Source organism: Arvicola amphibius, chromosome 6, assembly GCF_903992535.2.
Source record: "Arvicola amphibius chromosome 6, mArvAmp1.2, whole genome shotgun sequence".
Classification (NCBI taxonomy): Eukaryota; Metazoa; Chordata; class Mammalia; order Rodentia; family Cricetidae; genus Arvicola; species Arvicola amphibius.
The window spans coordinates 33,568,068-33,595,948 of NC_052052.2; the positions used below are offsets into that span (position 1 = coordinate 33,568,068).

General features: G+C 47.6%; 1 protein-coding gene across 1 annotated transcript; it reads left to right on the plus strand.

Annotated features, from left to right (window-relative positions):
* Positions 1-217: 217 nt before the first annotated feature.
* On the plus strand, positions 218-27,481 carry Kif2c (kinesin family member 2C). Its single transcript, XM_038333735.1, has 21 exons — positions 218-362; positions 1,361-1,455; positions 4,747-4,848; positions 5,022-5,070; positions 8,795-8,920; positions 10,706-10,828; positions 12,373-12,473; positions 13,055-13,150; positions 14,905-14,959; positions 15,047-15,209; positions 19,709-19,799; positions 20,014-20,077; positions 20,149-20,240; positions 20,938-21,080; positions 21,877-22,081; positions 22,174-22,284; positions 24,179-24,246; positions 24,512-24,617; positions 24,706-24,819; positions 26,771-26,894; positions 27,012-27,481. Exons 1-21 carry the CDS (start codon positions 302-304, stop codon positions 27,092-27,094), a joined length of 2,172 nt encoding a protein of 723 aa, XP_038189663.1. The 5' UTR covers positions 218-301; the 3' UTR covers positions 27,095-27,481.
* Positions 27,482-27,881: the final 400 nt, after the last annotated feature.

Genomic DNA, 27,881 nt, shown 5'->3' on the forward strand with positions numbered 1-27,881 from the left:
TTTCGTAACTTTCCCAGTAGTACATAAAAGCAGAGGATTGAGCTGGGAAAGCAACACGGTCTTGGAAATATTCCCATATAGCGCAGCGCTAGAGAGACAGCCCACGCGACGGAAGTCGTGAGGCCAGGACTACACATCCCAAAACGCTCTGCGGTGCTTCCGCTTTGGTGACGTCGTAAGGACGCTAGCGCGCGGGATTTAAACTGCAGCGGTTTAGGCGGCGTTATTACTGAGCTGTATTAGCAGAGTGTTAGTTTCCCAGCTTCTTGCATTTGTTTTACCTGCTGCTGTTCTCAAGTCCATGGAGTCGCTTCACGCCCGATTGTTTCCTGGTCTCTCCATCAAGATTCAACGGAGTAATGGTGAGGGCAGGGTCCTGAGGCCAAGGGGACGCAAGAGCGGTGAGAATGCCAAGATGGTTACCCGGCCCCCAAACGACAAGCTTTGGAACACTATTTTCTCCATCCCACAATGAGGGGTTCGATGTCCCTGAACTGGCGGTCGGTGTCCCCTACACTGAGGGAAACATTGCCCTCTCTTGTTGTGGGTCCTTTGCCAGCTTTCTGGGTGTGGGCGGAGCACCTCTGCTGTGCGCCTGGGTTACACGCGCCTAGGTTAGAGCCGGTGCCTGTACTTCTGCGGCATCTTTCTCTGTAACTGCTCGGCTTCATAGCCTCCAGACGATGCTGTGTATGGTGCGGTTGCAATATGTTAGGCGCAGGGATTCAAAGTTAACGAGCAAGATCTCTGCTCTTAAGGAACTGGTAAGACAATCTTAGGTTTTTATTAAGCGATGACTACAGATCGAATAATGTGTCATTTGTGCGATAGCAAGACAACGACTGAGTTAGGGAGACCCGGGAGGTCAGCTCTTAACCGATGCGGTCAGGAGCAGCTCCTCTAAGGACTTTAGTGACTTCCTTGCTCAAATGAACCTTCTTTCTATTTCAGAGTCTGAATCGGAGATGAAAACTTATCCTATGTAGCTAGGGTGTAAAGCCTGTTCCCTATCCACCTAACTGTGGGATGGTCAAAGGGTGAATCCCCACGAGGATTATTAGTGTTTGTATTGAGTTTTAAAAGAGGTGGAAACCGCGCCAGCACTCGGGAGGCAGAGGCAGGCGGATCTCTGTGAGTTCGAGACCAGCCTGGTCTACAAGAGCTAGTTCCAGGACAGGCTCCAAAGCCACAGAGAAACCCTGTTTCGAAAAAAAAAAAAAAAAAAAAAAAAAAAAAAAAAAAAGAGGTGGAAACCAATTCTCCCTTCCCGGGTAAATTCTACGTTGGAAGTCTCTGTAGGATCCTAAAAGTTAAGTTCTTAGCAGGCAGATGAATAAACCTCTGATCTTTTCATACACAGGCTTAATTCACAGTGCCAATATAAGCACAGTGAACTTGGAGAAATCCTGTGTTTCTGTAGAATGGACAGAAGGGGGTAACACCAAGGGCAAAGAGGTGAGTTCTGTGAGAATGTTTATATGGCGTTTACGTGATCTGTGTCGAGCATCTGTGTGACCCTCCGAGAGCCCTGTTTCTGATGTTGTGCTGTCCTCTTTGGACACGCTGGAACTTCATTTGGTCAGGTGTTCCAAATTGAAGCAGTTAGCTTTTGGTGTGTCCATGGAGAGCCAATTGCAGTGAAGCCTAAGGTTTTGCTTATTTACCTAAACTGGGTTATGAGTGCACGCTACTGCTTCAGTTTGGGTAACAACATTAGTAACCCAGGAAAGGAAACGAAGGTGTGTTTTCCAAATGCCAAATCATAAAGCCCCTGGTGACGGAAGACACAGGTGAACAGTGTAAGATCCACTCCAGGTGGGGTTTGGAAGGGATGTGAAGGCTACTGGCATGTATCAGTCCTGAGGTCTGAGTTGTAAAGCTGGCTAGCCATAGGCAGAGCAGACAGAGCAGACTCAGGATGCTTTGGTAGCAGTCAAAAGACTGAAAAGAGACTGGAGAGTCTTCATCTCTGGCAACCACAGTGTGTAGATTTAGTGGGGAACCATGCAATATTGAGAAACTTAGTAGAAGCCATGGTGTTATGAAGTCATTGGTCTGTAACTATAAAAACCCAGATTTCCATTCTGTCTCTGCCTCTGCTTTGTATGCACAAAGTATTCCTAATCCTGTTACCACTCTTAGAAATTCCATTTGCTGCCAGGCGGCGGTGGCACACACCTTTAATCCTAGCACTCGAGTGGCAGAGGCAGGCGGATCTCTGAGTTCGAGGCCAGCCTGGTCTACAGAGTGAGTTCCAGGACAGGTTCCAAAGCTACACAGAGAAATCCTGTGTCAAAAAAAAAGGAAAAAAACAAATTCCATTTGCTAACCTATTAAAATGAAGGTGACAATGACAGTGCCTGCCTCAGAATGTTGGGAGGATTTAGCCACAAAGCCCTTCTGTACCGATTCCAGAGGAACAGACCATACATTGAGGGTTGGGAATGTGGGTGAATAAGATGCTGTCTCTCATGGAGTTTCATGGGAACACAGGAAGGCCTGGTGTGGTGGTGCGTACCTTTTCTCAGTGCTCAGAAGGCAGGGGCAGGCAGATATGTATGGGCTTGAGGTAGCCTGCTTCACATAGTGAGTTCTAGGCTAGCCAGGGCTACATAGACACACAAGTCTTTTTCCTTTAAAGAATACTTGTGCCTTGCAGTGGTGTTGCGTACCTTTAATCCCAGCACTTGGGAAGCAGAGATCTCTGTGAGTTCCAGGTCAGCCTGATATGCACAGTGAATTCCAGGACAGTTTGAGCTACATAGTGAGACCCAAAAAATAGTGTGTGTGTGTGTGTGTGTGTGTGTATGTATGTGAAAGGAGGGAGGAAGCGCCTGAGTGTCATGGTGCATATGTGTCGTGTGAGGATTTCAGGACAACCGTGGGGAGCTGTTTCTCCCCTTCCACCTTATTGAAATAGGGTCTTTTCTTTCCACTGACGTACTGACATAGTCCTCCATGCTTGCTAGCTTGGGAGCCTCTGGGTGAGTCTCCTGTCTTCATCTTCCATCTTGATTTAGGAATGCTGGAATTATAGATCTTATGCCTGCCCACACAGAGTCTGTGGCCAACCTGTATTAAATAGCGAGACCCTTTATCAGAGAGAGAGAGGGGCAACGGTAGCACACATCTTTAATGCCAGCACTCAGAAGGCAGAGGTAGGTGGATCTGAGGTTGAGGGACAGCCTGGTCTACAAAGCAAGTTCCAGGACAGCCAGGACACCCGAGAAAGAGAGAGAGAGAGAGAGAGAGAGAGAGAGAGAGAGAGAGAGAGAGAGAGAGAGAGAGAGAGAGAGAAAACTAGTATGTGTGAGATCTATACAAGTGGGGAGGAGACGGCTTCATCAAAGGCCTCACATGTTACTGTATTACTCCACTGAGCCACAGCTCCATCTCTAAAGCCTCTTTTAAGATCTTACTCCAATCAAATGGAGTAAGATCCACACTCCCCGATCTACTCATGCCTGTGCCTTTCTGTTTTCACACTCTTGTTCCTTGTCCTAGGATGCTCGGTGTGACTATATGTAAGAGACTTGGGATGTATTGGGTCTGGGCTCTTGTGTTTATGCTCTGTGTAGTTTGAGGCTTGGGCACAAGGTAGGAACGTGTGGCAATGCAAGGAGTGTGCTCAGGGCAGTGGTTAGTGCAGTCCTTGCCAGCTTTTGCGAACAGTGGTGCTCTCCTCATCTGACCCATGCTGCTTGATTTCTACCCCTTGGTACGTATGACTTTTCTTTCCCATTAGAATTGGAATTCACAGAAAGGTGCGATATTGAGTTTCTCTTTAGTTACCCTCTCTTGCATGCTCCTGGCTTACTCGTTCCTGACACGTTTGAGTAAGGCTGTTAATAAATAGTCTGGAGTGGAGGTGTAGCTAAATTGATAGAGTACTTGCTTTGTCTGTTAAGCCTAGGTGCTGGCTCCAGCACTGTAGAAGATAAACAAGCAGATGCAGGTTGTGGATTTAGGTGGTAAAGCTTTCACCCTTGGGTGTTAGCTTTGTTCGTTTCAAAATATAAACCAGGTGAGATCCATTTAGTGTCTTGTATGCATGTGTGGCGCTGAAGAGTGAGAACAGGGCCTCGCACGTGCAAAGAAACTTTCCTTTCCCTCTGAGCCGCCTCCCACAGCTGTGTTTGCTGCTCCAACCCTGAGTTGTGCTGGTGAAGCTGTTCCTCAAGAGTTACAGGACTCTGGTGATGTAAACCCAGAATTGTGACCTCATTGTGGGTGTGAGCAGGAACTAGAAAAGGCATCAACAGGAAGGTGTGACTGGAAAGAAGTTTCTGGGCCCAGTAGAAAATGTAGGTAGACTTAGCGTTAGGTAGCAGCTTTCGGGAACCTACTCCTGCTTTAAGATCCCGAGGGGCCCTCCATTTTGACTATCACCAGCCGGTTAGAACACGTTTCCTCCTTCGTGTCAGCCAGCAGGAAGTGCTCAGGGGGCTGTGACCTGCAGGACATCAGTGTCCAGCAGATGAGTGGCACAGGTCTACTGTGGACTTCTGTGTGCCTGCCTGTCTGCTTTCCTCGCCACCTCCTCAGCACTCACAGTCTCCCGTTGGCTTGGAATCTGGAAATCCATTCCATCTAGATGGTAAACCATTACTAAGGAATAACTATTTTGTAGTGCTCAGTGCTTAATGGAACATAAGGTTGGTAAAGCCCGAGTCGTGGCTGGCTTGATTACAGCCATTCATTTAGGTCAAGGACTGTTGCTTCACTGAAACTCACTTGTCCTTGCAGATTGATATTGATGATGTGGTTGCAATAAACCCAGAACTCTTCCAGATTCTTCCCTTACACCCGAAGGACAATCTGCCACTGCAGGAAAATGTAACAGTCCCGGTAAGTGCCTGCCATCTGACCACAGCTGCTGTGTGTCCCTGAGAAGTCACTTGTTCCCTTTCCGCTGATTCTGTCTGGGACTGCCTGGGGTCTTATCATAGTCCAGAGGCTCACAAGAGGACCCCAAGGACTGGTAAGAGCCGTACGCTGTGGCAATTTGTTCTGTTTTTCAGAAGCAAAAACGCAGATCAGTCAACTCCAAAATTCCAGCTCCAAAAGAAGGTAAGTGGCGGATTTTTGCCGTGGTGTTTTTGCTGTGGGTGAGGGTCCTAGGGCCAAAGTATACTCCTTGCCCTAATGGAGATGTGCCTTCTGTATAAGATGAGTTCTCCTTTGTTCAGCCATCTTTCTCTGGGAGGAAGAAGCTAACCTACACCTAACCTCTAACCTCTGAGAGAACTGTACATTTCAGACATTTGTTCTCTGGCCTAAACACTTGTTTTATGGAGTGTGATGTGGGGGACAGTGGGAACCAGTTCCTGTTCGGCCTGCTTCCTTCCCTCAGAACCCGAGCCTTATAAAGGCGGCCGTGAGGAAAGCGTAGGTGTGGTTTTGGGCTATGCGGACAAGCAATGAAGCTGAAGATGTGGCTGTGATCCTCACAGGAGGCTAAAGCAGGAGGATTGAAAATTCTAGCTGCCTTATGCTATATAAAGAAACCACTGCTGGACGATGGTGGCCTTTATCCCAGCACTCGGGAGGCAGAGGCAGATGTTTCTCTGTGAGTTCGAGGCCAGCCTGGTCTACAAAGTGAGTTCCAGGACAGCCAGGGCTGCACAGGGAAACCCTGTGAAAACCTTGAAAACAAAGCAAAATTTAAAAAAAAGAAAAAACCATCCTTCCACCTGAAATAAAGCAGCTGAGGGTGGTGGTGTGCACCTTTAATCCTAGCTCTTGAGGCAGGGGGATCAACCTAATCCTGCATAGCAAGTTCCAGGACAGCCAGAGCTATAGAGAAGACATTATCTTCTATGTATTGTTCCAACTTTAGTGTATGTGCTGCCGAAGCGAGCACAAGGGACATTGTCTCAAAAAAACAAAAAAACAAAAAACCAATAATAATAAGAATTTAAAAAGTAAAAGGGCTGGTGGGATAGTTTATCAGCTCAAAGCACATCACAAACCTCACAGCTTGAGTTCCATCTTTAAAAGTAGAAGAAGACGCTGTACAAGTTGTCCTGTGATCTCCACGTGTGTGACATGATATACAGGTTTCATAGACACGTGTGCACAGCCTGCAAGAAAGGCACTGAATCCATCCGGTGCATGTCGTCAAGGGACGCTTTGTCGTTATGGACGCTTTCCTGGTGGTTGGTTTTGTTGGATTTTAGTGGACATGCTCACACCCTTGGGAGTCAATTCTCTCCTTCACCATGGTTACCTGATGAGTTATTGTGCTGTTTTATTTTCATTGCTTTAGATTCATATTGTTTTTTTAAATTCTGTGTTTGTGAGTATGTGCTACACATGAGTGCAGGAGCCCAAAGAGGCCAGAGGCACCGGATCCTTCTATATATGGAGTTAGAAGCCATTGTGAGCCACCGGGTGTGGGTGCTGAGAACCCAGCCAGTCCTGTGGAAGAGCAATACGTTACACATTCTCTTAACTGCTGAGCCATCTCATCTCTCCAGCCCTGGTTTTTTTGTTTTTTTTAAGATTTACTGTGTATACAGTGTTCTGTCTGCATGTATGCCCGCACGCCAGAAGAGGGCACCAGGTCTCATTAGAGATGGGTGTGAGCCACCATGTGGTTGCTGGGAATTGAACTCAGGACCTCTGGAAGAGCAGCCAGTGCTCTTAACCTCTGAGCCATCTCTCCAGCCCTGGTTTTGTTTTTTGAGAAAGGGTTTCCATGGAGACTCACCATAGTGCTCAGGCTGGCCTCAAACCCGTGGTCATCTTGTTTCCTTAGTTTTCTAAGTGCTTGAATTACAGATTAGAGCTACCAAACCTGGCTCTATTTGACTTTGTTGCTTTGCTGAGGATTGGACCAAAGCCGTCTAAATGCTCTACTGCTCAGCTATTCTCCCAGCCCCAGAGCTCCTTTAGGTGTGTATGTGAGTCAAAAGTAGGAACAGAGGTTGAGGAGATGGCTCATTGGGTAAACTGCTTGCCATGCAAGCGTGAGGGCTTTACTTCAGATGTCTCATCACGCATGTAGAAACAGACGTGATGGCATGTGTCTGTAACACCCTCGTGCAGGTGAGGCAGAGACAAGACCTCCAGGGCTGGCTTGCCAGCCAGTCCAAGAGAAACGGTGAGCTCCAGGTCCAGAGAGGCACTCTGTCTCAGAAATGAAGGTGGAAGTTAGTAGAGAAAATCAGCGTCCCCTCTGGTCTCTAGGCATAGCCTAGTGTGTGCCCTCTGCATAGTCTTGAATACACTTCTGTATGCCACACACACACACACACACACACACAGTGCGGAGGAAGAAAAGACTGCAGAATTTCCAGTCACTTGCCAACAAAATTATGGGGTTTAAAGGAAGGGATTGAGACGGGGTCTGTGTAGCCCAGGCTGCCCTCCAGCTTGCAGACATACTGTCTTATCCTTCTCAAGGGTGTTAGGACTGTGGCATGAGCCTCCTATTTAGCCTGCTTGGAAAAAATGTTTAAAATTTATTTATTTATTTTTGGTTTTTTAAAACATGGTTTTCTCTGTGTAGCCCTAGATGTCCTGGAACTCGCTCTGTAGACCAGGCTGGCCTCGAACTCAGAGATCTGCCTGCCTCTGCCTCTGCCTCCAGAGTGCTGGGATTAAAGGTGTGCGCCACCATGGCCCAACTTTGGTTGTTTCTGCTGCTGTTGCTGTTAGTTTGCTTGCTTGTTTTTGTATTTTATTTTTGAGGGAGTCTTGCTGTGGCCCTGGGTGGTCTAGAAAATTCTATGTCTATCAGGCTGCTCCTAGGCTTCCAGGGGTCTGTGTGCCTCCCTGGTGCTGGGTTGAAGGCTTGACTGGTTGTTTCTGTTTTCCTACAGCCAAACTGTGTCTCAGTTAACCGTTCTTAAGATCCTCTGGGCTCTGGGGCCGTGGTTAGTCCTATTCTGCTAAGTATCCTAGAGCAGTGAGGAGAGCCCAGACTTGGCCCTGACAATCTGGGTGTCTGAGAAGTGCTCTAGCACGTACTAGTTGAGTATCGGGCAAGTTATTTAATGTCCTTGAGCCTTAACACTTTCTTCCATGAGAGGGGCATATGATATTTGCTATGTAATGATTTTTTTCTTTGTTTTTGTTTTGTTTTTTTTTAATTTAAATTTATTTTATGTGCCAGTGCTCTTAACTGCTGAGCCATCTCTCCAGCACCTTTTATTTGTTTTAAATCTGCCTCAGCCTCTTGAGTGCTGGAATTACACGCATGTACTACCATGGCCCGTCCTTATTTTGTTGCTGTTATTGTTGTGATAGCCTAGGGAAGGAACCTAGGCCCCGCACATGGTGAGCAGACTCTCCACTCAGATGCATCCTCCAGGCACTCCCTTATGTTTGCAGGTGTAGGAAGATAGTGGGGGGAGGGACCACTGCTGTTAAGAGTGCTCACTCTTCTTCCAGAGGACTAGAGTTTATTTCTCAGCTCCTGTGCCTGGCAGCTCACAACCGCCTATGACTCAGCTCTAGGGGATCTGATGTCCTCCTCTGGCTTCCTGGAGCATCTGTACACATTTATGGTTACACAAACATATACACATATACATACAGAAAAAGTGAATCTTTGTTTTGTTTTTTTTTTTGAGACAGGGTTTCTCTGCATGGCCCTGGCTGTCCTGGAACTCTCACTGTAAACCAGGATGGCCTTGAACTCACAAAGAGGTTTGGGAATAGTGGTGCTTGGTCTTCATGCTCTTTCCTGGGCTCTCGTCCAGGTGTCTAGGTTCTAGCCTGCCTTGTGCACTCTCCTGCTGCTTTAGCTTACCCCATTGTGCAGCACTGATTGGTCCCCCGGTCTTAGGTCTTCGAAGCCGTTCTACTCGCCGCATGTCCACTGTCCCAGAGGCTCAGATTGCCACTCAGGAAAATGAAATGGAGGTGGAGCTGCCTGTGACTACAAACTCTCGCAAGCAGTTTTCAGTTGCCAGTGAGTAATCTGTGTGTTCTCCCTGTGTAAGGCCTAAAGCAGCTCTTTATGCCTTATGTGTGCCGTGCTTTCCCAGGGTTCTTTTTTGTTTTGTTTTGTTTTGTTTTTGTTTTTGTTTTTGTTTTTCGAGACAGGGTTTCCCTGTAGTTTCTAGAGCCTGTCCTGGAACTAGCTCTTGTAGACCAGGCTGGCCTTGAACTCAGAGATCCGCCTGCCTTTGCCTCCCGAGTGCTGGGATTAAAGGCATGCGCCACCACCGCCCGGCTTTCCCAGGGTCCTTAAAGTAGTTCAGGATGGGCTTTGTCATGGAAGGAGAGCCTGATTCTACAGACTTAACCCAAGCATGGCTTTTCGGGCTAGGCCAGCCGTTTCTGATTTCTCCAAAGCCCCAGAGACCAGGTGATTGACAGGAAGCGAAGATTAGGGAAAAGGAAAGGAACATGGGTGATGGGCTACTTGAGCAGCAGTAACTATATTGACTCAGGGAACTAGGTGTCTGTGGTCGCTCACAACTAGAATGCTAATACTCAAGAGATTGCATGAGCTTGAGATCAGCCTAGGCTAAACATACAAATACACACACGCCAAGAACAACAGAAACCCAAACTGAAAAGACTAACCGGACCAAATCCCCCAGATGTAGTCGCTGTCCATCATGCCTCATTGCTCATACGTGGTCACGATCCGTTCATTTACCTTCATTTAGATGAACTGAATATATAAAGCATGATGATACACTGTCCCACAAACATCTCCATCTACTCTACACATCTACTTCAAAAATGTTTATTTAAGATAATTTTGGGCCAGGTAGTGGTAGCGCACACCTTTAATCCCAGCCCTCAGATGGATCTCTGTGAGTTCCAGGCCAGCCTGGTCTACAGAGCGAGTTCCAGGAGGCTTCAAAACTACAGAGAAACCCTGTCTAAAAAAAAAAAATACTACTTGGTTACGGTTGTAGCCCCATTGGTAGAGTGCTTGCCCAGCATGCACTAAGCCCCGGGTTCCATCCTTAGCACCACATAAAACTGGACATAGTGGAACCTGCCTGCAATCATAGCACTCATGAGGAAGGGTGATCAGCTACGAGGTCAACCTCAGTTCCACCATGCTGAGTTTGAGCCAACCTAGACCATGATACAATTCTATTCTTTTTTTTTTTTTCCCCAAGACAAGGTTACTCTGTGTAGCTCTGGAACTTGCTCTATAGACCAGTCTGGGCTTGACCTCAGAGATCCCGCTACCTCTGCCTCCCAAGTGCTGGGATTAAAGTTGTGCACTACCATGCCGTTCTGTTTGTTGCTTTCTTCTCATTCTGTACCCTACAGTAGCCTGGAACTCACTATGCACCCTAGCCTGGCCTTGAACTTGTAGAAATCATTCTCTCTTAGTCTCCCAAGAGCTGGGATTACAGGTGGGAGCTACCATATTCAGTTTAAAATTATTTTTAAAATTATACTTTTTTACTTACTTTAAGGGTGTTTGTATAGGGTTTTTCTGTAGCTTTGGAGTCTGTTCTGGAAATCACTCTGTAGACCAGGCTGGACTCAACCTCACAGAAATCCACCTGCCTCTGCCTCCTGAGTGCTGGGATAAAGGCTCACACCGCCACCACCTAGCTAATTTAAGTCTTTTTTGACCCCAGGTGCGATCCCTGGCTGGAAGGGTGGTTGGGTTTGGAATGAGGCAAGAGGAAGAGTCCACGTTGTCCGTGATCTTTTCAGATGCAAGTTAGGACAGCTGCTCTGTGCTTCCTGCATCCCTGTGACTCTTATTCTCCTACAGCTGGCCTCCCTAGGCCCTCCTGCCCTACAGTGACAGAATTACCATTGTTGATGGTCAGCGAGGAGGCTGAAGAGCAAGTCCATCCCACCCGAAGCACGTCTACTGCAAACCCTGGGAATTCAGGTTAGACATGCCGAGCTGTGTGCTCTTCTGTTCTAGCACAGAATGGCAGTTAATGTCGGACCTGCCTGGGCACCCGAGTTCAAATCCTTTTTTACCTTGAAGGTAGGTTTCCCTATGGTTATGGACAGAATCTTCTCACAAGTTTGCAGAAGCCATTTGCTGTGGGTGAGATGTCCTCGCAGTCAGGTTCTTGAGAACAGCCCAGTGTACTTGTGAAAATGAAGTAGCATATCTTACCTTTTCTGTTTTGTTTTACTTTTTCTTTTTCTTTTTTTTAAATATTTATTTATTAATTTATTATGTATACAATATTCTGTCTGTGTGTGCCAGAAGAGGGCACCAGAGCCCATTACAGATGGTTGTGAGCCACCATGTGGTTGCTGTGATTCTAACTCTAGACCTTTGGAAGAGCAGGCAATGCTCTTAACCACTGAGCCATCTCTCCAGCCCTTTGTTTTACTTTTTCGAGACAGGGTTTCTCAGTGTGACAATCCTGGGTGTCCTGGAACTTGCTCTGTAGACCAGACTGGCCTCAAACTTTTTTTAAGATTTATTGATTTTTTTTATGTGTATGAGTTTTTTACCTGCAGGTGTGTCTGTGCACCATGTGCATACTTGAATCAGTGAAGGTCAGAAGAGGGCAATGGATCCCTTAGAACTAGTCTTTTTTTATTATTATTATTTATTTATTATGTATACAATATTCTGTCTGTGTGTATGCCTGCACGCCAGAGAGGGCACCAGACCCCATTAGAGATGATTGTGAGCCACCATGTGGTTGCTGGGAATTGAACTCAGGACCTTTGGAAGAGTAGGCAATGCTCTTAACCTCTGAGCCATCTCTCCAGCCCCTAGAACTAGTCTTATAGTTGTGTGCCACCATGTGGGTGCCGGGAAACAAACCTTGGTGTTCTGCAAGAGCGAATGCTGTAACCACTGAGCCATCCTAACCCTGTCTCATTTTGATTCTAGAGAAAATAGCTGCAGAAGCATAGAACATAGGTCAAAGCCAGAGTGGTGTGGCTGTTGTTGTGACCTCACATTAGCCCAGTTAGTACTTCATGGACTTGTCCATCCAAGAGTCAGACAAAAAGCTGGAAAAGGGGGTGGGTGTTAGTGATGTAAAAGATGCTTTCACCAAGTCTGATGACCTGAGCTCAGTTTCCACATGGCAGAAGGGGAGAACTGACTTCTAGTGTATGGCATGGCATGGACATACATGCAAACACACTAATTTATAAACAAATAGAAGGCTAGGCATGATGACACATAACTTTGATCCCAGCTTTTGAGAGGCAGAGCAGGGCAGGTCTCTGAATTTGAGGCCAGCCTGGTCTATCTACAGAGTGAGTTCTGGGACAGCCAAGGCCAAAAAGAGAAACTCTATCTAGATAAAAACCCAACCAACAAAACCAAAATAAATAAAAACAAACGGAGTCTGCAGAAGGAAGACCTGTTCCTATGGAAGGCCCAGCACTCAGTGGAGTAGCCAAGTACTACAACCCAGAGCAGGTTAGTAAAGAGTGACTTCCTTTCTCCCTTAGTCCGGAGGAAATCATGCATTGTGAAGGAAATGGAAAAGATGAAGAACAAGCGGGAAGAGAAGAGGGCCCAGAACTCGGAAATAAGAATAAAGCGAGCTCAGGTGACTCTTGGGAGATGTGGGCAAGAGTTTTAGGACAGGCACCCTGACAGATAAGCGGACAACATGTAGCTGGCCCTAGCATTTCTAAGGCTCCTGTTCTCGTATCGTTGAGGCTTACTTACTTCTTATCAGAACTCAGAAAATAAATGCATAATTCAGAATTATCTGAAGATGTTCGGATGAGCCATACTAATGTTGATTGGCCAGTGGGGAAGCCCATCATGTGATCATGTGCTCACAAAGTCCAGCGCTGTTGCTGGGATACCTGCTTGCTTTCCCTCCATCCCCTGTAACCTGTGTTATAGGGCAGAGGCAATGTAGGTGGAGTCTTCTTAGTTGGGTAATTGATCTAAGGAAACCCATTTTGCTGCTTTGCCTCCTAAGATGTGGAAAGCAACTCTTGTCTCTGGTGCATGCCCAGGCTCCCCTGCTAATCCTGCACCCCAGGACCTCATGCCTGGCTTCTCAGAGTAGAGCCAGGGTTGAGGCCCTCATCAGCTGTGAAGCTGTTGCTGCCTGGTGTCTTGGGTCTAAGAGCAGCTCACATGTTAACAGTCTGCCTTTGTTCTTGCCTCCAACAGGAATATGACAGCAGCATTCCAAACTGGGAATTTGCCCGGATGATTAAAGAATTCCGGGTTACTATGGAATGTCACCCACTCACTGTGACTGATCCCGTGAGTATACCAGAAAGCCTTCCACCTCCCTACTTGAGGACAGGGAGGACACTGAAGGACAAGGAAAAGGCATCCTTACTCACTCTTGAGTGCTGTTTGGAGAGTTTTCTCTTTTTTTATGTTTTTTTTTATGTTTCTCTTTTTTCCACTCCCGTTCCTTCTGTGTGTGTGTGTGTGTGTGTGTGTGTGTGTGTGTGTGTGTGTGTGTGTGTAGTTCCATCTCCTACCACCTCCCCATCTGTGTGTCTGTGTATGTGTGTTTCTGGGGATTGAATCCAGGACTACTGTATATCTGAACACACAGGCCCATTGAGAGATATCCCTTGTGGGATCCTCTAACACATTTTTGTGTTTTAATTTTTTTGTTTGTTTGCTTACTTGTTTTGGTTTTGTTTTTTTTGGGACAGGGTTTTTTGTAGCCCTGGAGCCTGTCCTGGAACTAGCTCTTGTAGACCAGACTGGCCTAGAATTCATAGAGATCCGCCTGCCTCTGCTTCCTGAGTGCTGGGATTAAATGCATGTGCCACCACCACCCCGCCCAGCTCATGTTTTGTTTTGTTTTTTAAGATGGTGTCTCAGGGTTGGAAGATGGCTCAGTAGTTAAGAATACTTGTTCTTCCAAATTACCTGGGTTTAGTTTCCAGCACACACAGCGGCTCACAGCCAGCTATAATTCCTTCCCCTTGGCTTCCATTGGCAATGCTCCCATGTGATGCACAGACAAACATGCAGGCACAATAGCCTTACAGATTAAAAAAGGGTCTCACTCACTATGTAGACCAGACTGGCCTGGAACTTGCTGTGTAGACTAAGTTGGCTTTAAACTGCCTGCCTCTGCCTCCCAAGTGCCAGGATTACAAGTACATGCCACTACATCCACTTAAAAGTTTTTCTTTTAAATTGTTTGTTTATACCATGAGGAGGGTACTTGAGGATCTTCCTATATGGAAGTTGGAGGATAGCTTCCAGGAGTCAGTTCTCTCTACCATGTGGGTCCTAGGGATTGAACACCAGCCATCAGGTTGGTGTAGGGAATCTACCTTTACCTGCTGAGACAGCTCACTGGCTTGTTTTTTCTTTTTTTCTTCTTTTCCCTTCCACGCTTGAGACGGTCTCAATGTGTGCCGGGGTTACAGGTATATGCTGTAAACTTGGCCTTTTTAAAAACAAAAAACATTCTGTGTGTGCGTGCATGCCATAGCACACTTGCAGAGGCCGGAGGGCAGCTTACTGGAGTTGGGTCTAGGGATGGGTCTCAGATCATCAGGCTTGACAGAAGCGCCTTTACCCACTGAGCCATCCAGTCAGCTAGTTGTTTTGTTTGTTTTGTTTTTTCAAGACAGGGTTTCTCTGTGTAGTCCAGGCTGTCCTGGAACACACTTTATAGACCAGACTGGCCTTGAACTCCCAGAGATCCACTTGCCTCTGTCTTCAGAGTTCTAGGATTAAAGGTGTGCTCCACCACTGCCCCGGGTCAGCTAGTTTATGTGTTTGTTTCATTAGTCAAGGCTCAGATGAGACTCCCTGCTGCAGGCTGGCCAGACTGCTAAGGACCAATAGACTAGTGCTGAGACTGTGAAGGTAGCGGAGTAAGAACCAGGAATTTAGAACAGCTTTCTTGTTCCCTAGAGTGGTTAACAGGGAGACTGAGGTCCAAGTATCAGATCACATTCTCTCTTGCTAGGACCCAAAGAGGGGTTGAGGGTGGTTTTTTGGTACTGTCTGACCTCCCTTGTCTCCTCATCCTCCTGCAGATCGAAGAGCACAGGATCTGTGTCTGTGTTAGGAAGCGCCCGCTGAATAAACAAGGTGAGCTGTTTAGTCAGAGGCATCAGACTGACTGAGAGGAAGGGCCCATGTTTAGGGAGCAGCCCCTGAAATATTCTCCTTCTGCAGAACTGGCCAAGAAAGAAATCGATGTGATTTCTGTTCCCAGCAAGTGTTTCCTCTTTGTGCATGAACCCAAATTAAAAGTGGACTTGACAAAGTATCTGGAGAACCAGGCGTTCTGCTTCGACTATGCCTTTGATGAAACAGCTTCTAATGAAGTTGTCTACAGGTTAGTCCCTTTAGTGTTTTTTCTTCCTCGTGTCCACTTTCTCCCCCATCCCTTTCTCTTTGTGACATCAGACACTGAGCTCCTTCCCTCCTCCCTGGCCTGTTGTGTTTTATTGTGTTGACTAAGGTTTCTGTCTTGCCTGGTTCCCACAGTCATTAAGTCCCAAAGGAATCACACAGAGGTCTACATTAATTATAAACTGATTGGCCTTGTATCTCAGGCTTCTTATTAACTCTTATATTAGCCCATAAATCTTGTCTGTGTTAGCCACGTGGCTTGCTACCTTTTTCAGGGAAGCAGTCACATCTTGCTTGCTCTATGTCTGGCTTCCTTTCTGTCTGGGTGACGACTGCAGACTGAAACTTCCCACTTCCCAGAATTCTTGTTGCCCCGCCTCTACTTCCTTCCTGGTCACCCAGCCTATACTTCCTGACTGGCTACTGGCCAACCAGCGTTTATTTAAAATCTAAGTGACAGGGTACAGGCCATTGTCCCACAGCATTATTGGACCAGCTCTCTGATCCAGGAGCCCTGGCCATATCACCAGAATGCCCACTTTGGGGCCTGTCTTAAGCTGTAGCAGCCCAGTCTTGCTGACTCAAGAGTAAACTATTATCCACTGTACTCAGGTCCATGGGTAGGGGAATGTGATACAGTAGTGGTACTGGAATATCCTGACTGTCGGGAAGCCAGGATAAACTTAGAGCCGCAATAGGACAGCTAGGAGGCCAGAGCTGCAATGGGGCAGCTCAGCCCTGGAGGAAAGGGGTCCCGACTATTGGGGAGCTAGGATACCTGAAGCTGGGGTGCAGTGGGAGATGGTCTCCCCACAGGATATAGAGATCCTGCTCTTCTCCTGGAAAGCCACTACAGCTGAGTTCTGCTCTGTTCTCTTACTAGAGCGTTCTAGCAGAGCTCTCTGCTGCTTCTCTGGCCCAAGATGTTTCTTCTGCTAAAGGGAAGACCCTTGCAGAAATCTAGCAATCTCCTCCTGCTCCAGCGAATGACCTTGCTGAGGCCCCCTAGCAAGCACCTCAAGGGACGTCATAGCCAGGTTCTTCTCTGCACCCAAGACTGCTAATGAATCGTCACCCAAGACTCTTGAGAGTGGCTGCCTCTGCCACTTAATGACAGCTCTTAACTGAGCCGGTGGAGAGGCTTATATAGTGCTTCTCAGGGGGCAGAGTCTTCCCAGGGAGAAGGGGATTGGTTATTTTTTCCCTGCTTAGGGATTGGTCAGTTTAGCTGGTCAGGGGCTGAGCTTGCTCTGACTTCATGCCCAACTGTGTTTCTTTCACTGGTCCTTTTTAGCTTTTTGTTTTTTGTTTTTTGTTTATCGAGACAGGGTTTCTCTGTGGCTTTGGAGCCTGTCCTGGCACTACCTCTTGTAGACCAGGCTGGTCTCGAACTCACAGAGATCCGCTTGCCTCTGCTTCCGCCTCCCAAGTGCTAGGATTAAAAGCGTGTGCCACCACCGCCCGGCTCCTTTTTAGCTTTTTGACTCTAATCTTAGGACCAGGGTGTATTTCTTTTTTTTTATTTATTTATTTATTTATTTATTTATTTATTTATTTATTATGTATACAATATTCTGTCTGTGTGTATGCCTGCACGCCAGAAGAGGGCACCAGACCCCATTAGAGATGGTTGTGAGCCACCATGTGGTTGCTGGGAATCGAACTCAGGACCTTTGGAAGAGCAGGAAATGCTCTTAACCTCTGAGCCATCTCTCCAGCCCCGGTGTATTTCTTTCACTGGCTCTAATTCTAGAGACAAAGTGTGTTTCTTTGACACTAGTTTCAGAGCCAGAGCATGTGTCTTTAGTTCTGAGTTCAGCAATAAAGATGTTTCTCTCCCTGGCCCAGGTCCCAAATACAGGTTGTGTTTCTTTCTCAGACTCTGGGTTCAGAGTCTGGGTGTTCAGTGATTGGTCATTTTCCTGCTCCAATTGTCTTTCCCCTACAGTAGCTACCAGGGGTTCTTCTAGTTGTTGGGACAGAATCTTATTCTGTAGCCCAGGCTAGCATAGATGTGTCTGTGTTACTCAGATGACATGACAGTCCTGCCTCAGCCTTCCAAGGGCTGAGATTACACCTTCCAGTGGCTTACACAGCTACCTCATGACCTAAATGAGTTTAGCAGACTCAGGTGACATCAGATCTGCTCTTTCCAGTATTCCACTCAGCATTTATTTTTTTTGTTGTTGTTGTTATACATATTTTCAAGACAGGGTTTCTCTATGTAGCACTGGAACTTGCTCTGTAGACCAGGCTGGTCTAGAACTCATAGAGATCCACTTTCATCTGCCTCCCAAGTGCTGGGATTAAAGGTGTGCACCCCCACCATCCAACTGACATCTAATTCTTAATATGAAGGTTTGGGGAAGGGGGACTGGTGGTGGCAGTGGTATGTGTTTGGCATGTGCGCACACGTGCGTGGTTATGCCGTGGTGTGTATGTGGAAGTCAGCTTTCTCCTTCCACCATGAGTGCAGAAAGCACTTTTATCAGCTCAGCCATCTCCAGCCTTAAAGGATTTGGATTTGTCATTTTCTCGTTAAAGAGGTTTGGTGATCCATTCCTTTACTTCTGGCCCAGGGGAAGCTGAGGCAGAATGGTCTTAAATTTAAGACCAGAGGGCTGGAGAGATGGCTCAGAGGTTAAGAGCACTGACTGCTCTTCCAGAGGACCTGAGTTCAGTTCCCAGCAACCACATGGTGGCTCACAGCCATCTGTAATGAGATCTGGTGCCCTCTTCTGGCCTGTAGGCATACATGTAGGCAGAACACTATATACATAATAAATAAATAAAAATATTAAAAAAAAAAATTTAAGACCAGACAGTGCTTCATAGAATTTCATCTTGGTTGCTTATGCCTATAATGCCAGCACGTGAGAAGCTGAGCCAGGAGGGCCTCTGGATTTAAGGCCAGCCTAGGCTGTATTTTGAGACCCTAACTATGACAAAGACCCTATGTAGTTCACAAATGCAATATTTCAGGTCTGCATTTCCTCTGCCCTTTGTAATAGACCCTGTGGTTGTATCTGGGGGATCAGAGGAGTGACTATTTGCCTTAAAGTCAGGGACATCAGCTTGTTCCTGGCAGGTCAGTTGAATACTGCCTGCACCCCTTCATTTAGCTAGGGATTCAGATTGGTTAATGGGATGATCAGGTTAAACCACTGAGGTCTGAGACGGATACCATACTTAAGGAATTAAGATTTGAAGCTCTGCAGTAGGACCATGTTCTAGGGAGCACATTTTCGGAACAGAATATAGTTCCCTTCATGTTCTGTGAACTCAACCACAGAGAGACAATATTTCCAAAAAGGGGACCTGTGTAACAGGAGGAGCGGGCTGCATGTCGTTCCAGCTGCCCAGCTATCTTACCCCCAAGATAACCACACAGAAACTATTCATTTAAACACTGCCTGGCCCATTAGTTTTAACCTCTTATTGGTTAATTCTTACATCTTAATTTAACCTATTTCTGTTAATCTGTGTATCACCACGAGGTCGTGGCTTACCGGGAAAGATTCAGCATGTCTGATTCTGGCAGCTCCATGGTGGTTCTCTGATTCTGCTTTCTTCCTCCCAGCATTCAGTTCTGTCTTCTCCGCCTACCTAAGTTCTGCCCTATCAGGCCAAGCAGTTTCTTTATTGATTAACCAATGAAAGCAATACATAAACAGAAGGACCTCCTACACCAGGCCTGGTGAGATGTCTCACTAAATTTGATGACTTGAATTGGATCTCAGCACAGGTATAGTGCAAGGGGAAAACTGATTCCTATAGATGTTCTCTAACCTCTACATGATTGCCATACCACGCCCCCACCCCAGCCAAATGCACACAAAATGTAATTTAAAAGTAAAAATAGCCAGGTGGTGGTGGCACACGCCTTTAATCCCAGCATTCTGGAGGCAGAGGCAGGTGGATCTCTTAGTTCGAGGCCAGCCTGGTCTACAAGAGCTAGTTCCAGGACAGCCACAGCTGTTACACAGAGAAACCCTGTCTCAAAAAACCAAAAAAAAAAAAAAAAAGTAAAAATATCTGAAAGAGCTTCTGTCTAAACAATACAGTGTGAGAACCATATTATGTTTACATTTTTTCTCTGGGTAGCCCTGGCTGTTGCTCTGGAACTCATTCTGTAGACCAGGCTGGCTTTAAATTCACAGAGATCCACCTGCCTCTGCACCGCCACCACCTTTTGTGTTTACATTTTATTAGGATAAAAATAATCTAGAATATATAAAATTATATGCAAGTAACATTCAGGCATTATGCCATTTTGTATGAAGGACTTGACTGAGGGTCAACTCAATAGTAAAGTGTTTGCCTCGCATGTGCTAGACCCTGGGTTCTGCCCCACCACAAAAAAAGTCAGTGATTTAAACGTCAGCTTTGTGCTGAGTGTCAGTAGGTGCTTCCATCAATCCCTCTTGGATATTAAGGAATAGCTACACAAATGCCCTTCTCTCTGCTCCATCCTTTTTCTAGGTTCACAGCAAGGCCACTGGTACAGACGATTTTTGAAGGGGGAAAAGCAACCTGCTTTGCCTATGGGCAGACCGGCAGTGGGAAGACTCACGTGAGTATTTGAGTCCGGCAGAGAAAGCCTTGTGCAGTACAGCAGGAGGTTCTTGAGCAGTGGTCCAGATGCCCATCACTAGCCACTTGCCCTGCCGAGTGAAGAGAGGGGTTCTAATAGGTCCTATCTCCTGGCTCTGGCATGACCCATGGTGGCGGTAGAGCCAGCTGTGTTCTGCTGTGCTGTGGTCATGTGCTGCTGTTTTCTTCTGCAGACAATGGGTGGAGACTTGTCTGGTAAATCTCAGAATGCAACCAAAGGGATCTACGCAATGGCTTGTGAGTAAACTGTTCTCCACATAGGGACTGGGTGTGGAAAGCTGTTTACTTACACAGGCTCTTCCTCCCAGCCCGGGATGTCTTCCTTCTGAAGAGTCAGCCTCGCTACCGGAACTTGGGTCTGGAGGTTTATGTGACGTTCTTCGAGATCTACAATGGGAAGGTAAACTGACTGAAACCTCAAAGACGGCTAGAGGTGGTTGAAGGCAGACATCTTGTTAACTGTAGCCTTTGGCCTACACTGCCTGGCATATGGGCCTTTCCTCTGAGGCGGAAGGTCCGCCCTGTGTGTGAGCTGTTCACCCGTGACCCCCAGCTTCCCCCTCCTGTGTATTCTCATGTCCACCCCCTCCATCCTCTCTTTCTCTCCCTCTCATCTTCTATTCTCTGCACTTTTGTAGAGCAAGACCTCAATAATAAAAATAGCTAATATCATTAATGGAATATTATGTGCTAAGCACTCGATAGTCTTTTTTTTTTTTCCCCCTCAAGAGAGGTTTCTCTATGTAGCCCTGGCTGTCCTGGAACTCACTTTGTAGACCAGACTGGCGCTGAGCTCAGTCCGCCTGCCTCTGCCTCCCCAGTGCTGGGATTAAAGGCTGCACCACCACCGCCCGGCTGCTGTTCTAGTCCTTTCACCGTGACTTAACAGGCTGGGAACGGTCTAGACTTGCTCAGGGTGGCACAGCTAGTTAAGTGACATTGATGTGAACCAGGGAAGAGGGGTCTGTTATCTGTCGGCACATGCTCTGCCTTTCCTGCTCCTGGCCTTGTTCAGGCTAGGGCAGGCTCTGTAGGAAGGAGTCAGCCAGGGTACCCAGCACCTATGGCCCTATGCTTATGCCCGCTGCCTGGCACAGGTGTTTGATCTGCTCAACAAGAAGGCCAAGTTACGTGTCCTGGAAGACAGCAAGCAGCAGGTGCAGGTGGTGGGACTGCAGGAATACCTGGTCAACTGTGCTGATGATGTCATCAAGATGATCAACATGGGCAGCGCCTGCAGGTCAGTTGTGGCGAGGGAAGGGAACCATTGTAATACCTAGTTCAGGTAATGAGGCCTTGGATCCACACAGGTATGAGAGCAGGAGGAAGCCATTTCTTTCCATGTAGTTCTCACCCCAGCAGGGTATGTGAGGGCTACTCACTATCTTAAGTGAGGCCGATCATCCCAGGAACAAAGTCAGAGCAACTTAAATCTAACAAAGGTAGGCTTGCCTGGGGTCTGGGGTCCTAGTTTTATCTTGTGGAAGAAGTTAGCAGTCCTGAATCTGTTCTAGGCTGGACGTACTGAGACCATGTGCCCCTGTACAAATGTAGGGAAATAATGAGACCATGTGCCCCTATGCAAATGTAGGGCAGTGCTGGAATGGGGCAGAGGGCTGCTGGGTAGTTGCAGGGCTCAGTTTTACCTCACATGCTGGGCAAGAGCTTCCTGTCTGCTCCATCTGCAGTAAGAGCTCTTACATTTGGTCAAGTGGTTTATGATGAGACCCTTTCCTTGTAGCAGACTCAGCTCCTCCTCACCTTCATGAGCACCAGGTCTGGCAAATGCCCGAGCATAAAGAATCCAGTACTGATTTGGCTGCCTGAAAAATATTAGGTCAAGAGCTGCTGTCTTGGCCGACAAACTAGAGGTTAGAGACAGGAAGACACAGGGCGTCTCAGGATCCGGACCCATGTCCCTGCTTTACTCTAGATTTTACTGCTCTGCCCTGGGATGGTTAAACACTGGGGTTCCCTGGTGGATAGTGGTCCCTGAAGTTTATAACCTTTCATCGCCTTTCCCCCCCTTTTAATAGGACTTCTGGACAAACGTTCGCCAACTCCAATTCCTCCCGCTCCCATGCCTGCTTCCAGATTCTTCTTCGAGCCAAAGGGAGATTACACGGCAAATTCTCTTTGGTGGATCTGGCAGGGAATGAACGAGGGGCTGACACTTCCAGCGCTGACCGGCAGACTCGCATGGAGGGTGCAGAGATTAACAAGTCTCTCCTAGCTCTGAAGGTAGCAGGCATTTGCTGGTGGTGGCCTGGAATGGAGAGAGTATGCTACGTGAGCAGTGGAAAGAGGCTTCAGTTGTTTGTGCTGCCCCACAGGAGTGCATCAGGGCACTGGGACAGAACAAGGCTCACACCCCATTCCGTGAGAGCAAGCTGACACAGGTGCTGAGGGACTCCTTCATTGGGGAGAACTCGCGGACTTGCATGGTGAGTCAGATGACTGTGGGTAGGAAAGTAGATCCAGAGCTGCTTCCCAGGGAGACATTGACCTAATTCTGGGCAGGGAGCTCAGGACCTCTCTCTGCCCGTGTTCTCGAGCTCCTGACTAGACTTCCACGGCCTGCAGCCTCCACCTTTTCTATAGACAAGGAGGAAAGAATGCATTCTGTAGGTGCTGAGGGCAGTCATTGCTCCCTTACCTGGTAAAAGGGGCTCTGGAATTCAGGAAGTGAACCTTAGTAGATGCAGGAGAAGTAAGTCCTCCCATTTCCCACGGCTTCCCTCAGGTTCCACCACGTCTGCCTTCCCTACTTTATCTCCAGGTGCTGCTAAGTTAGATCTGCACATCACCCTCCCTCTGCCCTAGGAGCGGGGCCTTGCCCTGAGGGAGGATAGGTTTCTCTGTCTAAGCTCGTTAGTATTGGTTAGTGCTGCTGCTCCCTCGCCCCCCTCTGACAGTGCAGAGGATTGAACCCAGAGTTCTTACTTCTCTTGCCAAGTATTTTACCTCAGTCCCTAAACCCTTCTCTCTGAGGCATCACCTCATGGACTGAGTGATCTGAGCAGGGGCCACCAAGCTTCATGATGTGTCTCTGATAGACAGGATAAAGGAGCAGGGAACCTGGTCAGGCTGCTGGCTCACCTGTAGTCACTGTCACTATGCAGCCTCAAGCTGGAGAGTCATTCAAAACCAGCCCAGGAACATGAAGACCCGTGCAGGAAACCTTTAGTTCTGTTTGGTTTTGAGATACGTGGTTTGCTAGACAGCCTAGGCTAGCCTCAATTTCACAATGATTCTGAGTACGAGGATTATAGGTTTCAGTGCCACACCCAGTTTCTCTCTCTCTCTCTCTCTCTCTCTCTCTCTCTAGGGTCTTTTTTTTTTTTTTTTTTTTTTTTTTTTTTTTTTTTGGTTTTTTTTTTTGGTTTTTGGTTTTTCAAGACATGGTTTCTCTGCAGCTTTAGAGCCTGTCCTGGAGCTAGCTCTTGTAGACCAGGCTGGCCTCGAACTCACAGAGATCCGCCTGCCTCTGCCACCTGAGTGCTAGGATTAAAGGCGTGCGCCACCATTGCCCGGCTCGATAGGGTCTTTCTATGTAATCCTGGATGTCCTAGAATTCACTCAGTAGACCAGGCTGGCCTCAGAGATCCACCTGCCTCTGCCTCCCGAGTGCTAAGATAAAGGCATGCACCATCACAACCAGCAACTCTTTTAGATTTTTAGCTTTATGTGTATGGATAGTTTGATCGCATAGATGTATGTGCACCACAGGTGTGTCTGGTGCCCTCAAGTCCAAAGAAGGTGGGATGGAGTTAGCCATGGTTGTGAGCAGCCATGTGTGTGCTGGAAATTGAACCTAGGTCCTCTGCAAGAACGAGTGTACTTAACCACTAAACCAGCTCTCCAGTCCTCTTCTATTTCTTTTAGTTTCTTTTTTTTTTCCTAGACAGTGTCTTACTATGTTATGTAGCTCCAGCTAGCCTGAAACTCGCTACATAGACCAGGCTAGCTTCAAACTCAGAGAGATCTGCCTGCTTCTACCTCCCCAATACTGGTATTAAAGGAATGTGCCATTGCACCCAGCTTTTTTTTTTTTTTTTTTTTTTGAGTTTATTATGTAAATGTGTGCACATGGACATACGTCATGGTAGTCATGTGGAGGTCAGAGAACAATTTGTAAGAGTCTATTCTCCTGTGTACATTTAGGTTGTCAGTCTTAGCAGCTGAAGTGGCTTCAATGCCCACGTGGGGACCTATGAGTCCTGCTGTCCCTTGTCAGTCTCACCTCTGGCAGCCATCCTGGTAGTCTCTAAGGAGAAGATTTTCTAGTGTGCTCACTTTGTGTTTCCCACTTCTGACCACTTGTTCCCTCTTCCTCAGATCGCCATGATCTCACCAGGCATAAGCTCTTGTGAATACACTTTAAACACTCTGAGATATGCAGACAGGTATGAGACCTGCATCCAGGTGGGATGAAGAAAGGAATGGCGGTGATGAGGTGGGAGGGAAGTGGTCGGAGCACTCCAGCGACACTGAATTTCCTCCCTAAACAGTAAAATAGTGAGGGTCTTTCCATGTGAGCCTCAGGTTTATACCACCTCTCCTGAGCTGAAGACTAGGTGCTACTCACCCCTTGTTATCTGAGTCGTGATGCATTTCTGTAATGAGTACCCAGTGATTGCTGGTGAATTCAAAACCCTCCTATTTCCTCAGAGTCAAGGAACTGAGCCCCCACAGTGGGCCCAGTGGAGAGCAGCCGATTCAAATGGAAACGGAAGAGATGGAGGCCAGCTCTAATGGGACCTCGGCAGCAGTCAATGTAAGGTGGGAGAGCGGGATGAAATGTGCTTTTGAAATGAACTCTGGGCCACAGTCTTTACACTGTTGTCTCCCCTTTTTGCCTTCAGTTCTTCAAGGAAGAGGAGGAGCTGTCTTCCCAGATGTCCAGCTTTAATGAAGCCATGACTCAGATCAGGGAGCTGGAAGAGAGGGCCATGGAGGAGCTCAGGGAGATCATACAGGTACAAACTGGTCCCAGCCAGGGAGGGATTGGCAGGCCACTCTTGCACAGCCCACAGAGCTCAACTCTATTCTGGGAACATCATCTGGGCTTTGCCCCTGTGTTGTCTTTCGGATGGGACAGGGCAGCCCTGAACACCTGGCTCTGCTCGCCTGGAACACTCCTGTGTCCTGGTGCTGCTGACTAGGGATGCAGGGGACATATTTATTCAGTGACTGTTCATGGACCTATAACACTTCACTCTTATAGGTGTGAGCTCATTCCCTGTTGAAAGGCATGTAGTCTCACTGAGCCTCGGTTTCCTTGTCTCTAAACTGGGCATGACATAGTGTTACCTTTGAGGGTTAAGTGGTGGCTTCTGCAGCTGCAGCACAAAGCTAGCATCAGCTGAGCCTGAGGAAGTGGGAGGTGCTACTTCAGCTGTGCGCCTGCTATGGAGAGGGTGGGGAGCATCTCCTGTCAGTGGCAGGCTGGAAGCAGAAAGAACGAACTTGTGCCACTTAGGAGACTGCTGTGAAGACTAGTGTGCAGACATGTCCTCCCTAGCTGCTGTGTCTGGGGCACTGACATGGCCATCTCAGGGCACATCAGAGTTGGCTGTGCACAGAGGGAGATAGGTAAAGGCACAGTCAGTGGGGCCCTGGTGCTAAAGGGTCTTCCATCTGGTTCACACCAAAGACTCAGATTTTTATTAGGATGCAGTGAAGCCTTCGGAGGGACTCCAGTAAAGTGGCAGTGTGGGCAGAGCACAGGTGTGGCGTTTGGTTTTGTTTTTAATGTGGTTGAGTGTTTTTGCCTGCATATGTGTGCCATTTTCATGCCGAATAACCAAGGAGGTCAGAAGAAGGTTTTAGAGCCTCTTAAGCTGGTTATGAGCTGCCATGTATATCCCAGAAACTGACCTCTAGAAGGACCTCTTAACCACCAAGCCATCTCTCTAGCTCCTGGTTTTGTTTTTGAGACAGAATAATAAATACATAACCTTGAGCTCTCAATTCTCTTTTGTCAGCCTCCCAAGTACTGGGATTTTAGGTGTGTGCTACTGCCCAGCTCATGTCAGGAAAAGAAGAAAAGGAGGGGACCAAAGAGCCAGGTGTGGCAGCTTGAATCTGTGATCCCAGTATTGAATTAGAGGCTAGCCAGGGTTACAAAGTAAGCGCCTGTTCTCAAACATAGGGCCAATGGGCTCAGTGGTTGTTTCCCTGGAGTACATGTGAGGCTCGTCAGCTGGGAGTCCAAGGCCGCTCTTAGACACACAGAGAGTTCCAGGTCAGTGTGGTCTACATGAAGCCCTGTTACAAAGGAAGGGAGGGAGGGAGAAGTTGTCATTCCAGTTCTTGACTCTGTAGAACAGGATTAGCCAGGCTGTGGTGGTGCAGCCTTTTAGTCCCAGCACTAGGGAAGCAGAGACAGGTGGATCTCTGTGAGTTCCAGGACAGCCAGGTCTACAGAGAGAAAAATGACAGGATCAGTGATGTCATTTATTTGACATAAGACATAGGGACAGCTTTGGGATAGGAAGAATCTGACTAAACTCAGGCTAAGGATTTCTTCTGTTTTGAACCAGGGTCTCTTGAAAGCCAGGCTGTCCTTGGATCCTGAATCTTTTCTTCTTTTTTTCCTTAACATTTGCTTATTGTTTGGGCCGGTGGGTATGGGTGCGTGTGTGGAGTTCTAAGGTCAACTTGTAGGACTCAGTTCTCTCCTACACGTGGTTCCTGGTAACTGAACTGTGGGGCTGTCTCTAACCCTACCTCCTGAACTCTTGATCTCCTACCTCTAAGTACAGAGATTATGGACATACACCACCCCACTGTGCTCAGGATGAGCCCTTCCTGGCTAAGAGTATGGCCTCCTGCAGATGCGACTGTATTGCGGATGGCTGAGCCTTGAGAATGATTTGCTGGAGTGTTCGGTGAGTTTGAGCTGGCTAGGTTCTCCTGTCGTTGCAGCAAGGACCAAGCTGGCTTGAGCTCTCAGCGATGACCGATGAGCCAGACTATGACCTGGAGACCTTTGTGAACAGAGCAGAATCTGCCCTGGCGCAGCAGACCAAGCACTTCTCAGCCCTGCGAGGTGGGTGTCACCGCACAGGTGCAGCAGTGCTGGCCTGTGGCTCCCAGCCGTGCAGACGATGGCAGTGGGGAAAGTGCTTCCTAGACAGTAACTCTGTGCCCCTCTCCCTCCTTCCAGAAGTCATCAAGTCCCTGCGCCTGGCCATGCAGCTGGAAGAACAGGCTAGCAAACAAATAAACAGCAAGAAATGGCACCAGTGATGACCACAAATAAAGATCTGTTTGCTATCACAGCAGCCTCTTCCCCTCCCAGCAAACCTGGGACCTTCTAACTTTGGTTAGGAACTAAGTTGGATGGGTTGTGGTAAATACCGGGTAAGGGGGCCTTAGGCCCAGGAAAGCTAGAGGAGGGATGCTCTTCTCCTCCTCAGTTTGGAGCAGGAGGAAGGAGCTTTTCATGACTGTTCTTCCCGTCTTCCTCCCTGTCGGGCGGGAGAGCTGTTTGGCTGGTTTCCCTGGTGCAGCGTCCTGGCCTCCTGAACAGCTGCTGATGGAGACCCTGCGAGGCCCAGGCTTCGGGAGAGAAATCTGTCCTTGTCCTGCCTGCTTCTGCTGCCTCTGATCTGAGCATGCTCATGTTTTATGCTTTCAGAAAAAAAAACGTTTTGAGACCTCTTTTGTTTTGGTTTTTTAATCTAAGAAAATCTCTATTTCCTGTTTTGTGTATTTTTTATGTTGTACTTAATAATAATAAAAATGTCAGACTCTGATTGTCAGAGACTGCAGTCTCTGGAGCCTTTAGGACCAAGGACACTGCTACCACCTTGGGCTCTGAGTCTCTTTTCTTCCTAGGAAACCAAGTCCACAGTTTCAGCAAGAGGCTGAAGTTCCAGCCTTTGGTTTGTTGTCAGTAGCCCTGTCCTGAGCTCTGAGTGATGAAGGGGCTGGAGTTGCATTTGCACACTCTCTACAGCCCTAGCTACAAAGCCGTGGGGATTGAACCTGTTAGGTGAACGCTCCAGTATAGCTATAGTCCTGCTCTTTAGTT

Excerpts from the sequence above, each read along its gene's own strand:
- Kif2c (XM_038333735.1), top strand. The coding sequence starts at position 302 with ATGGAGTCGCTTCACGCCCGATTGTTTCCTGGTCTCTCCATCAAGATT. Across the intron at positions 5,071-8,794 it reads AATTCCAGCTCCAAAAGAAG|GTCTTCGAAGCCGTTCTACT; the intron begins GTAAGTGGCGGA and ends CCCCGGTCTTAG. Across the intron at positions 26,895-27,011 it reads GCACTTCTCAGCCCTGCGAG|AAGTCATCAAGTCCCTGCGC; the intron begins GTGGGTGTCACC and ends CCCTCCTTCCAG.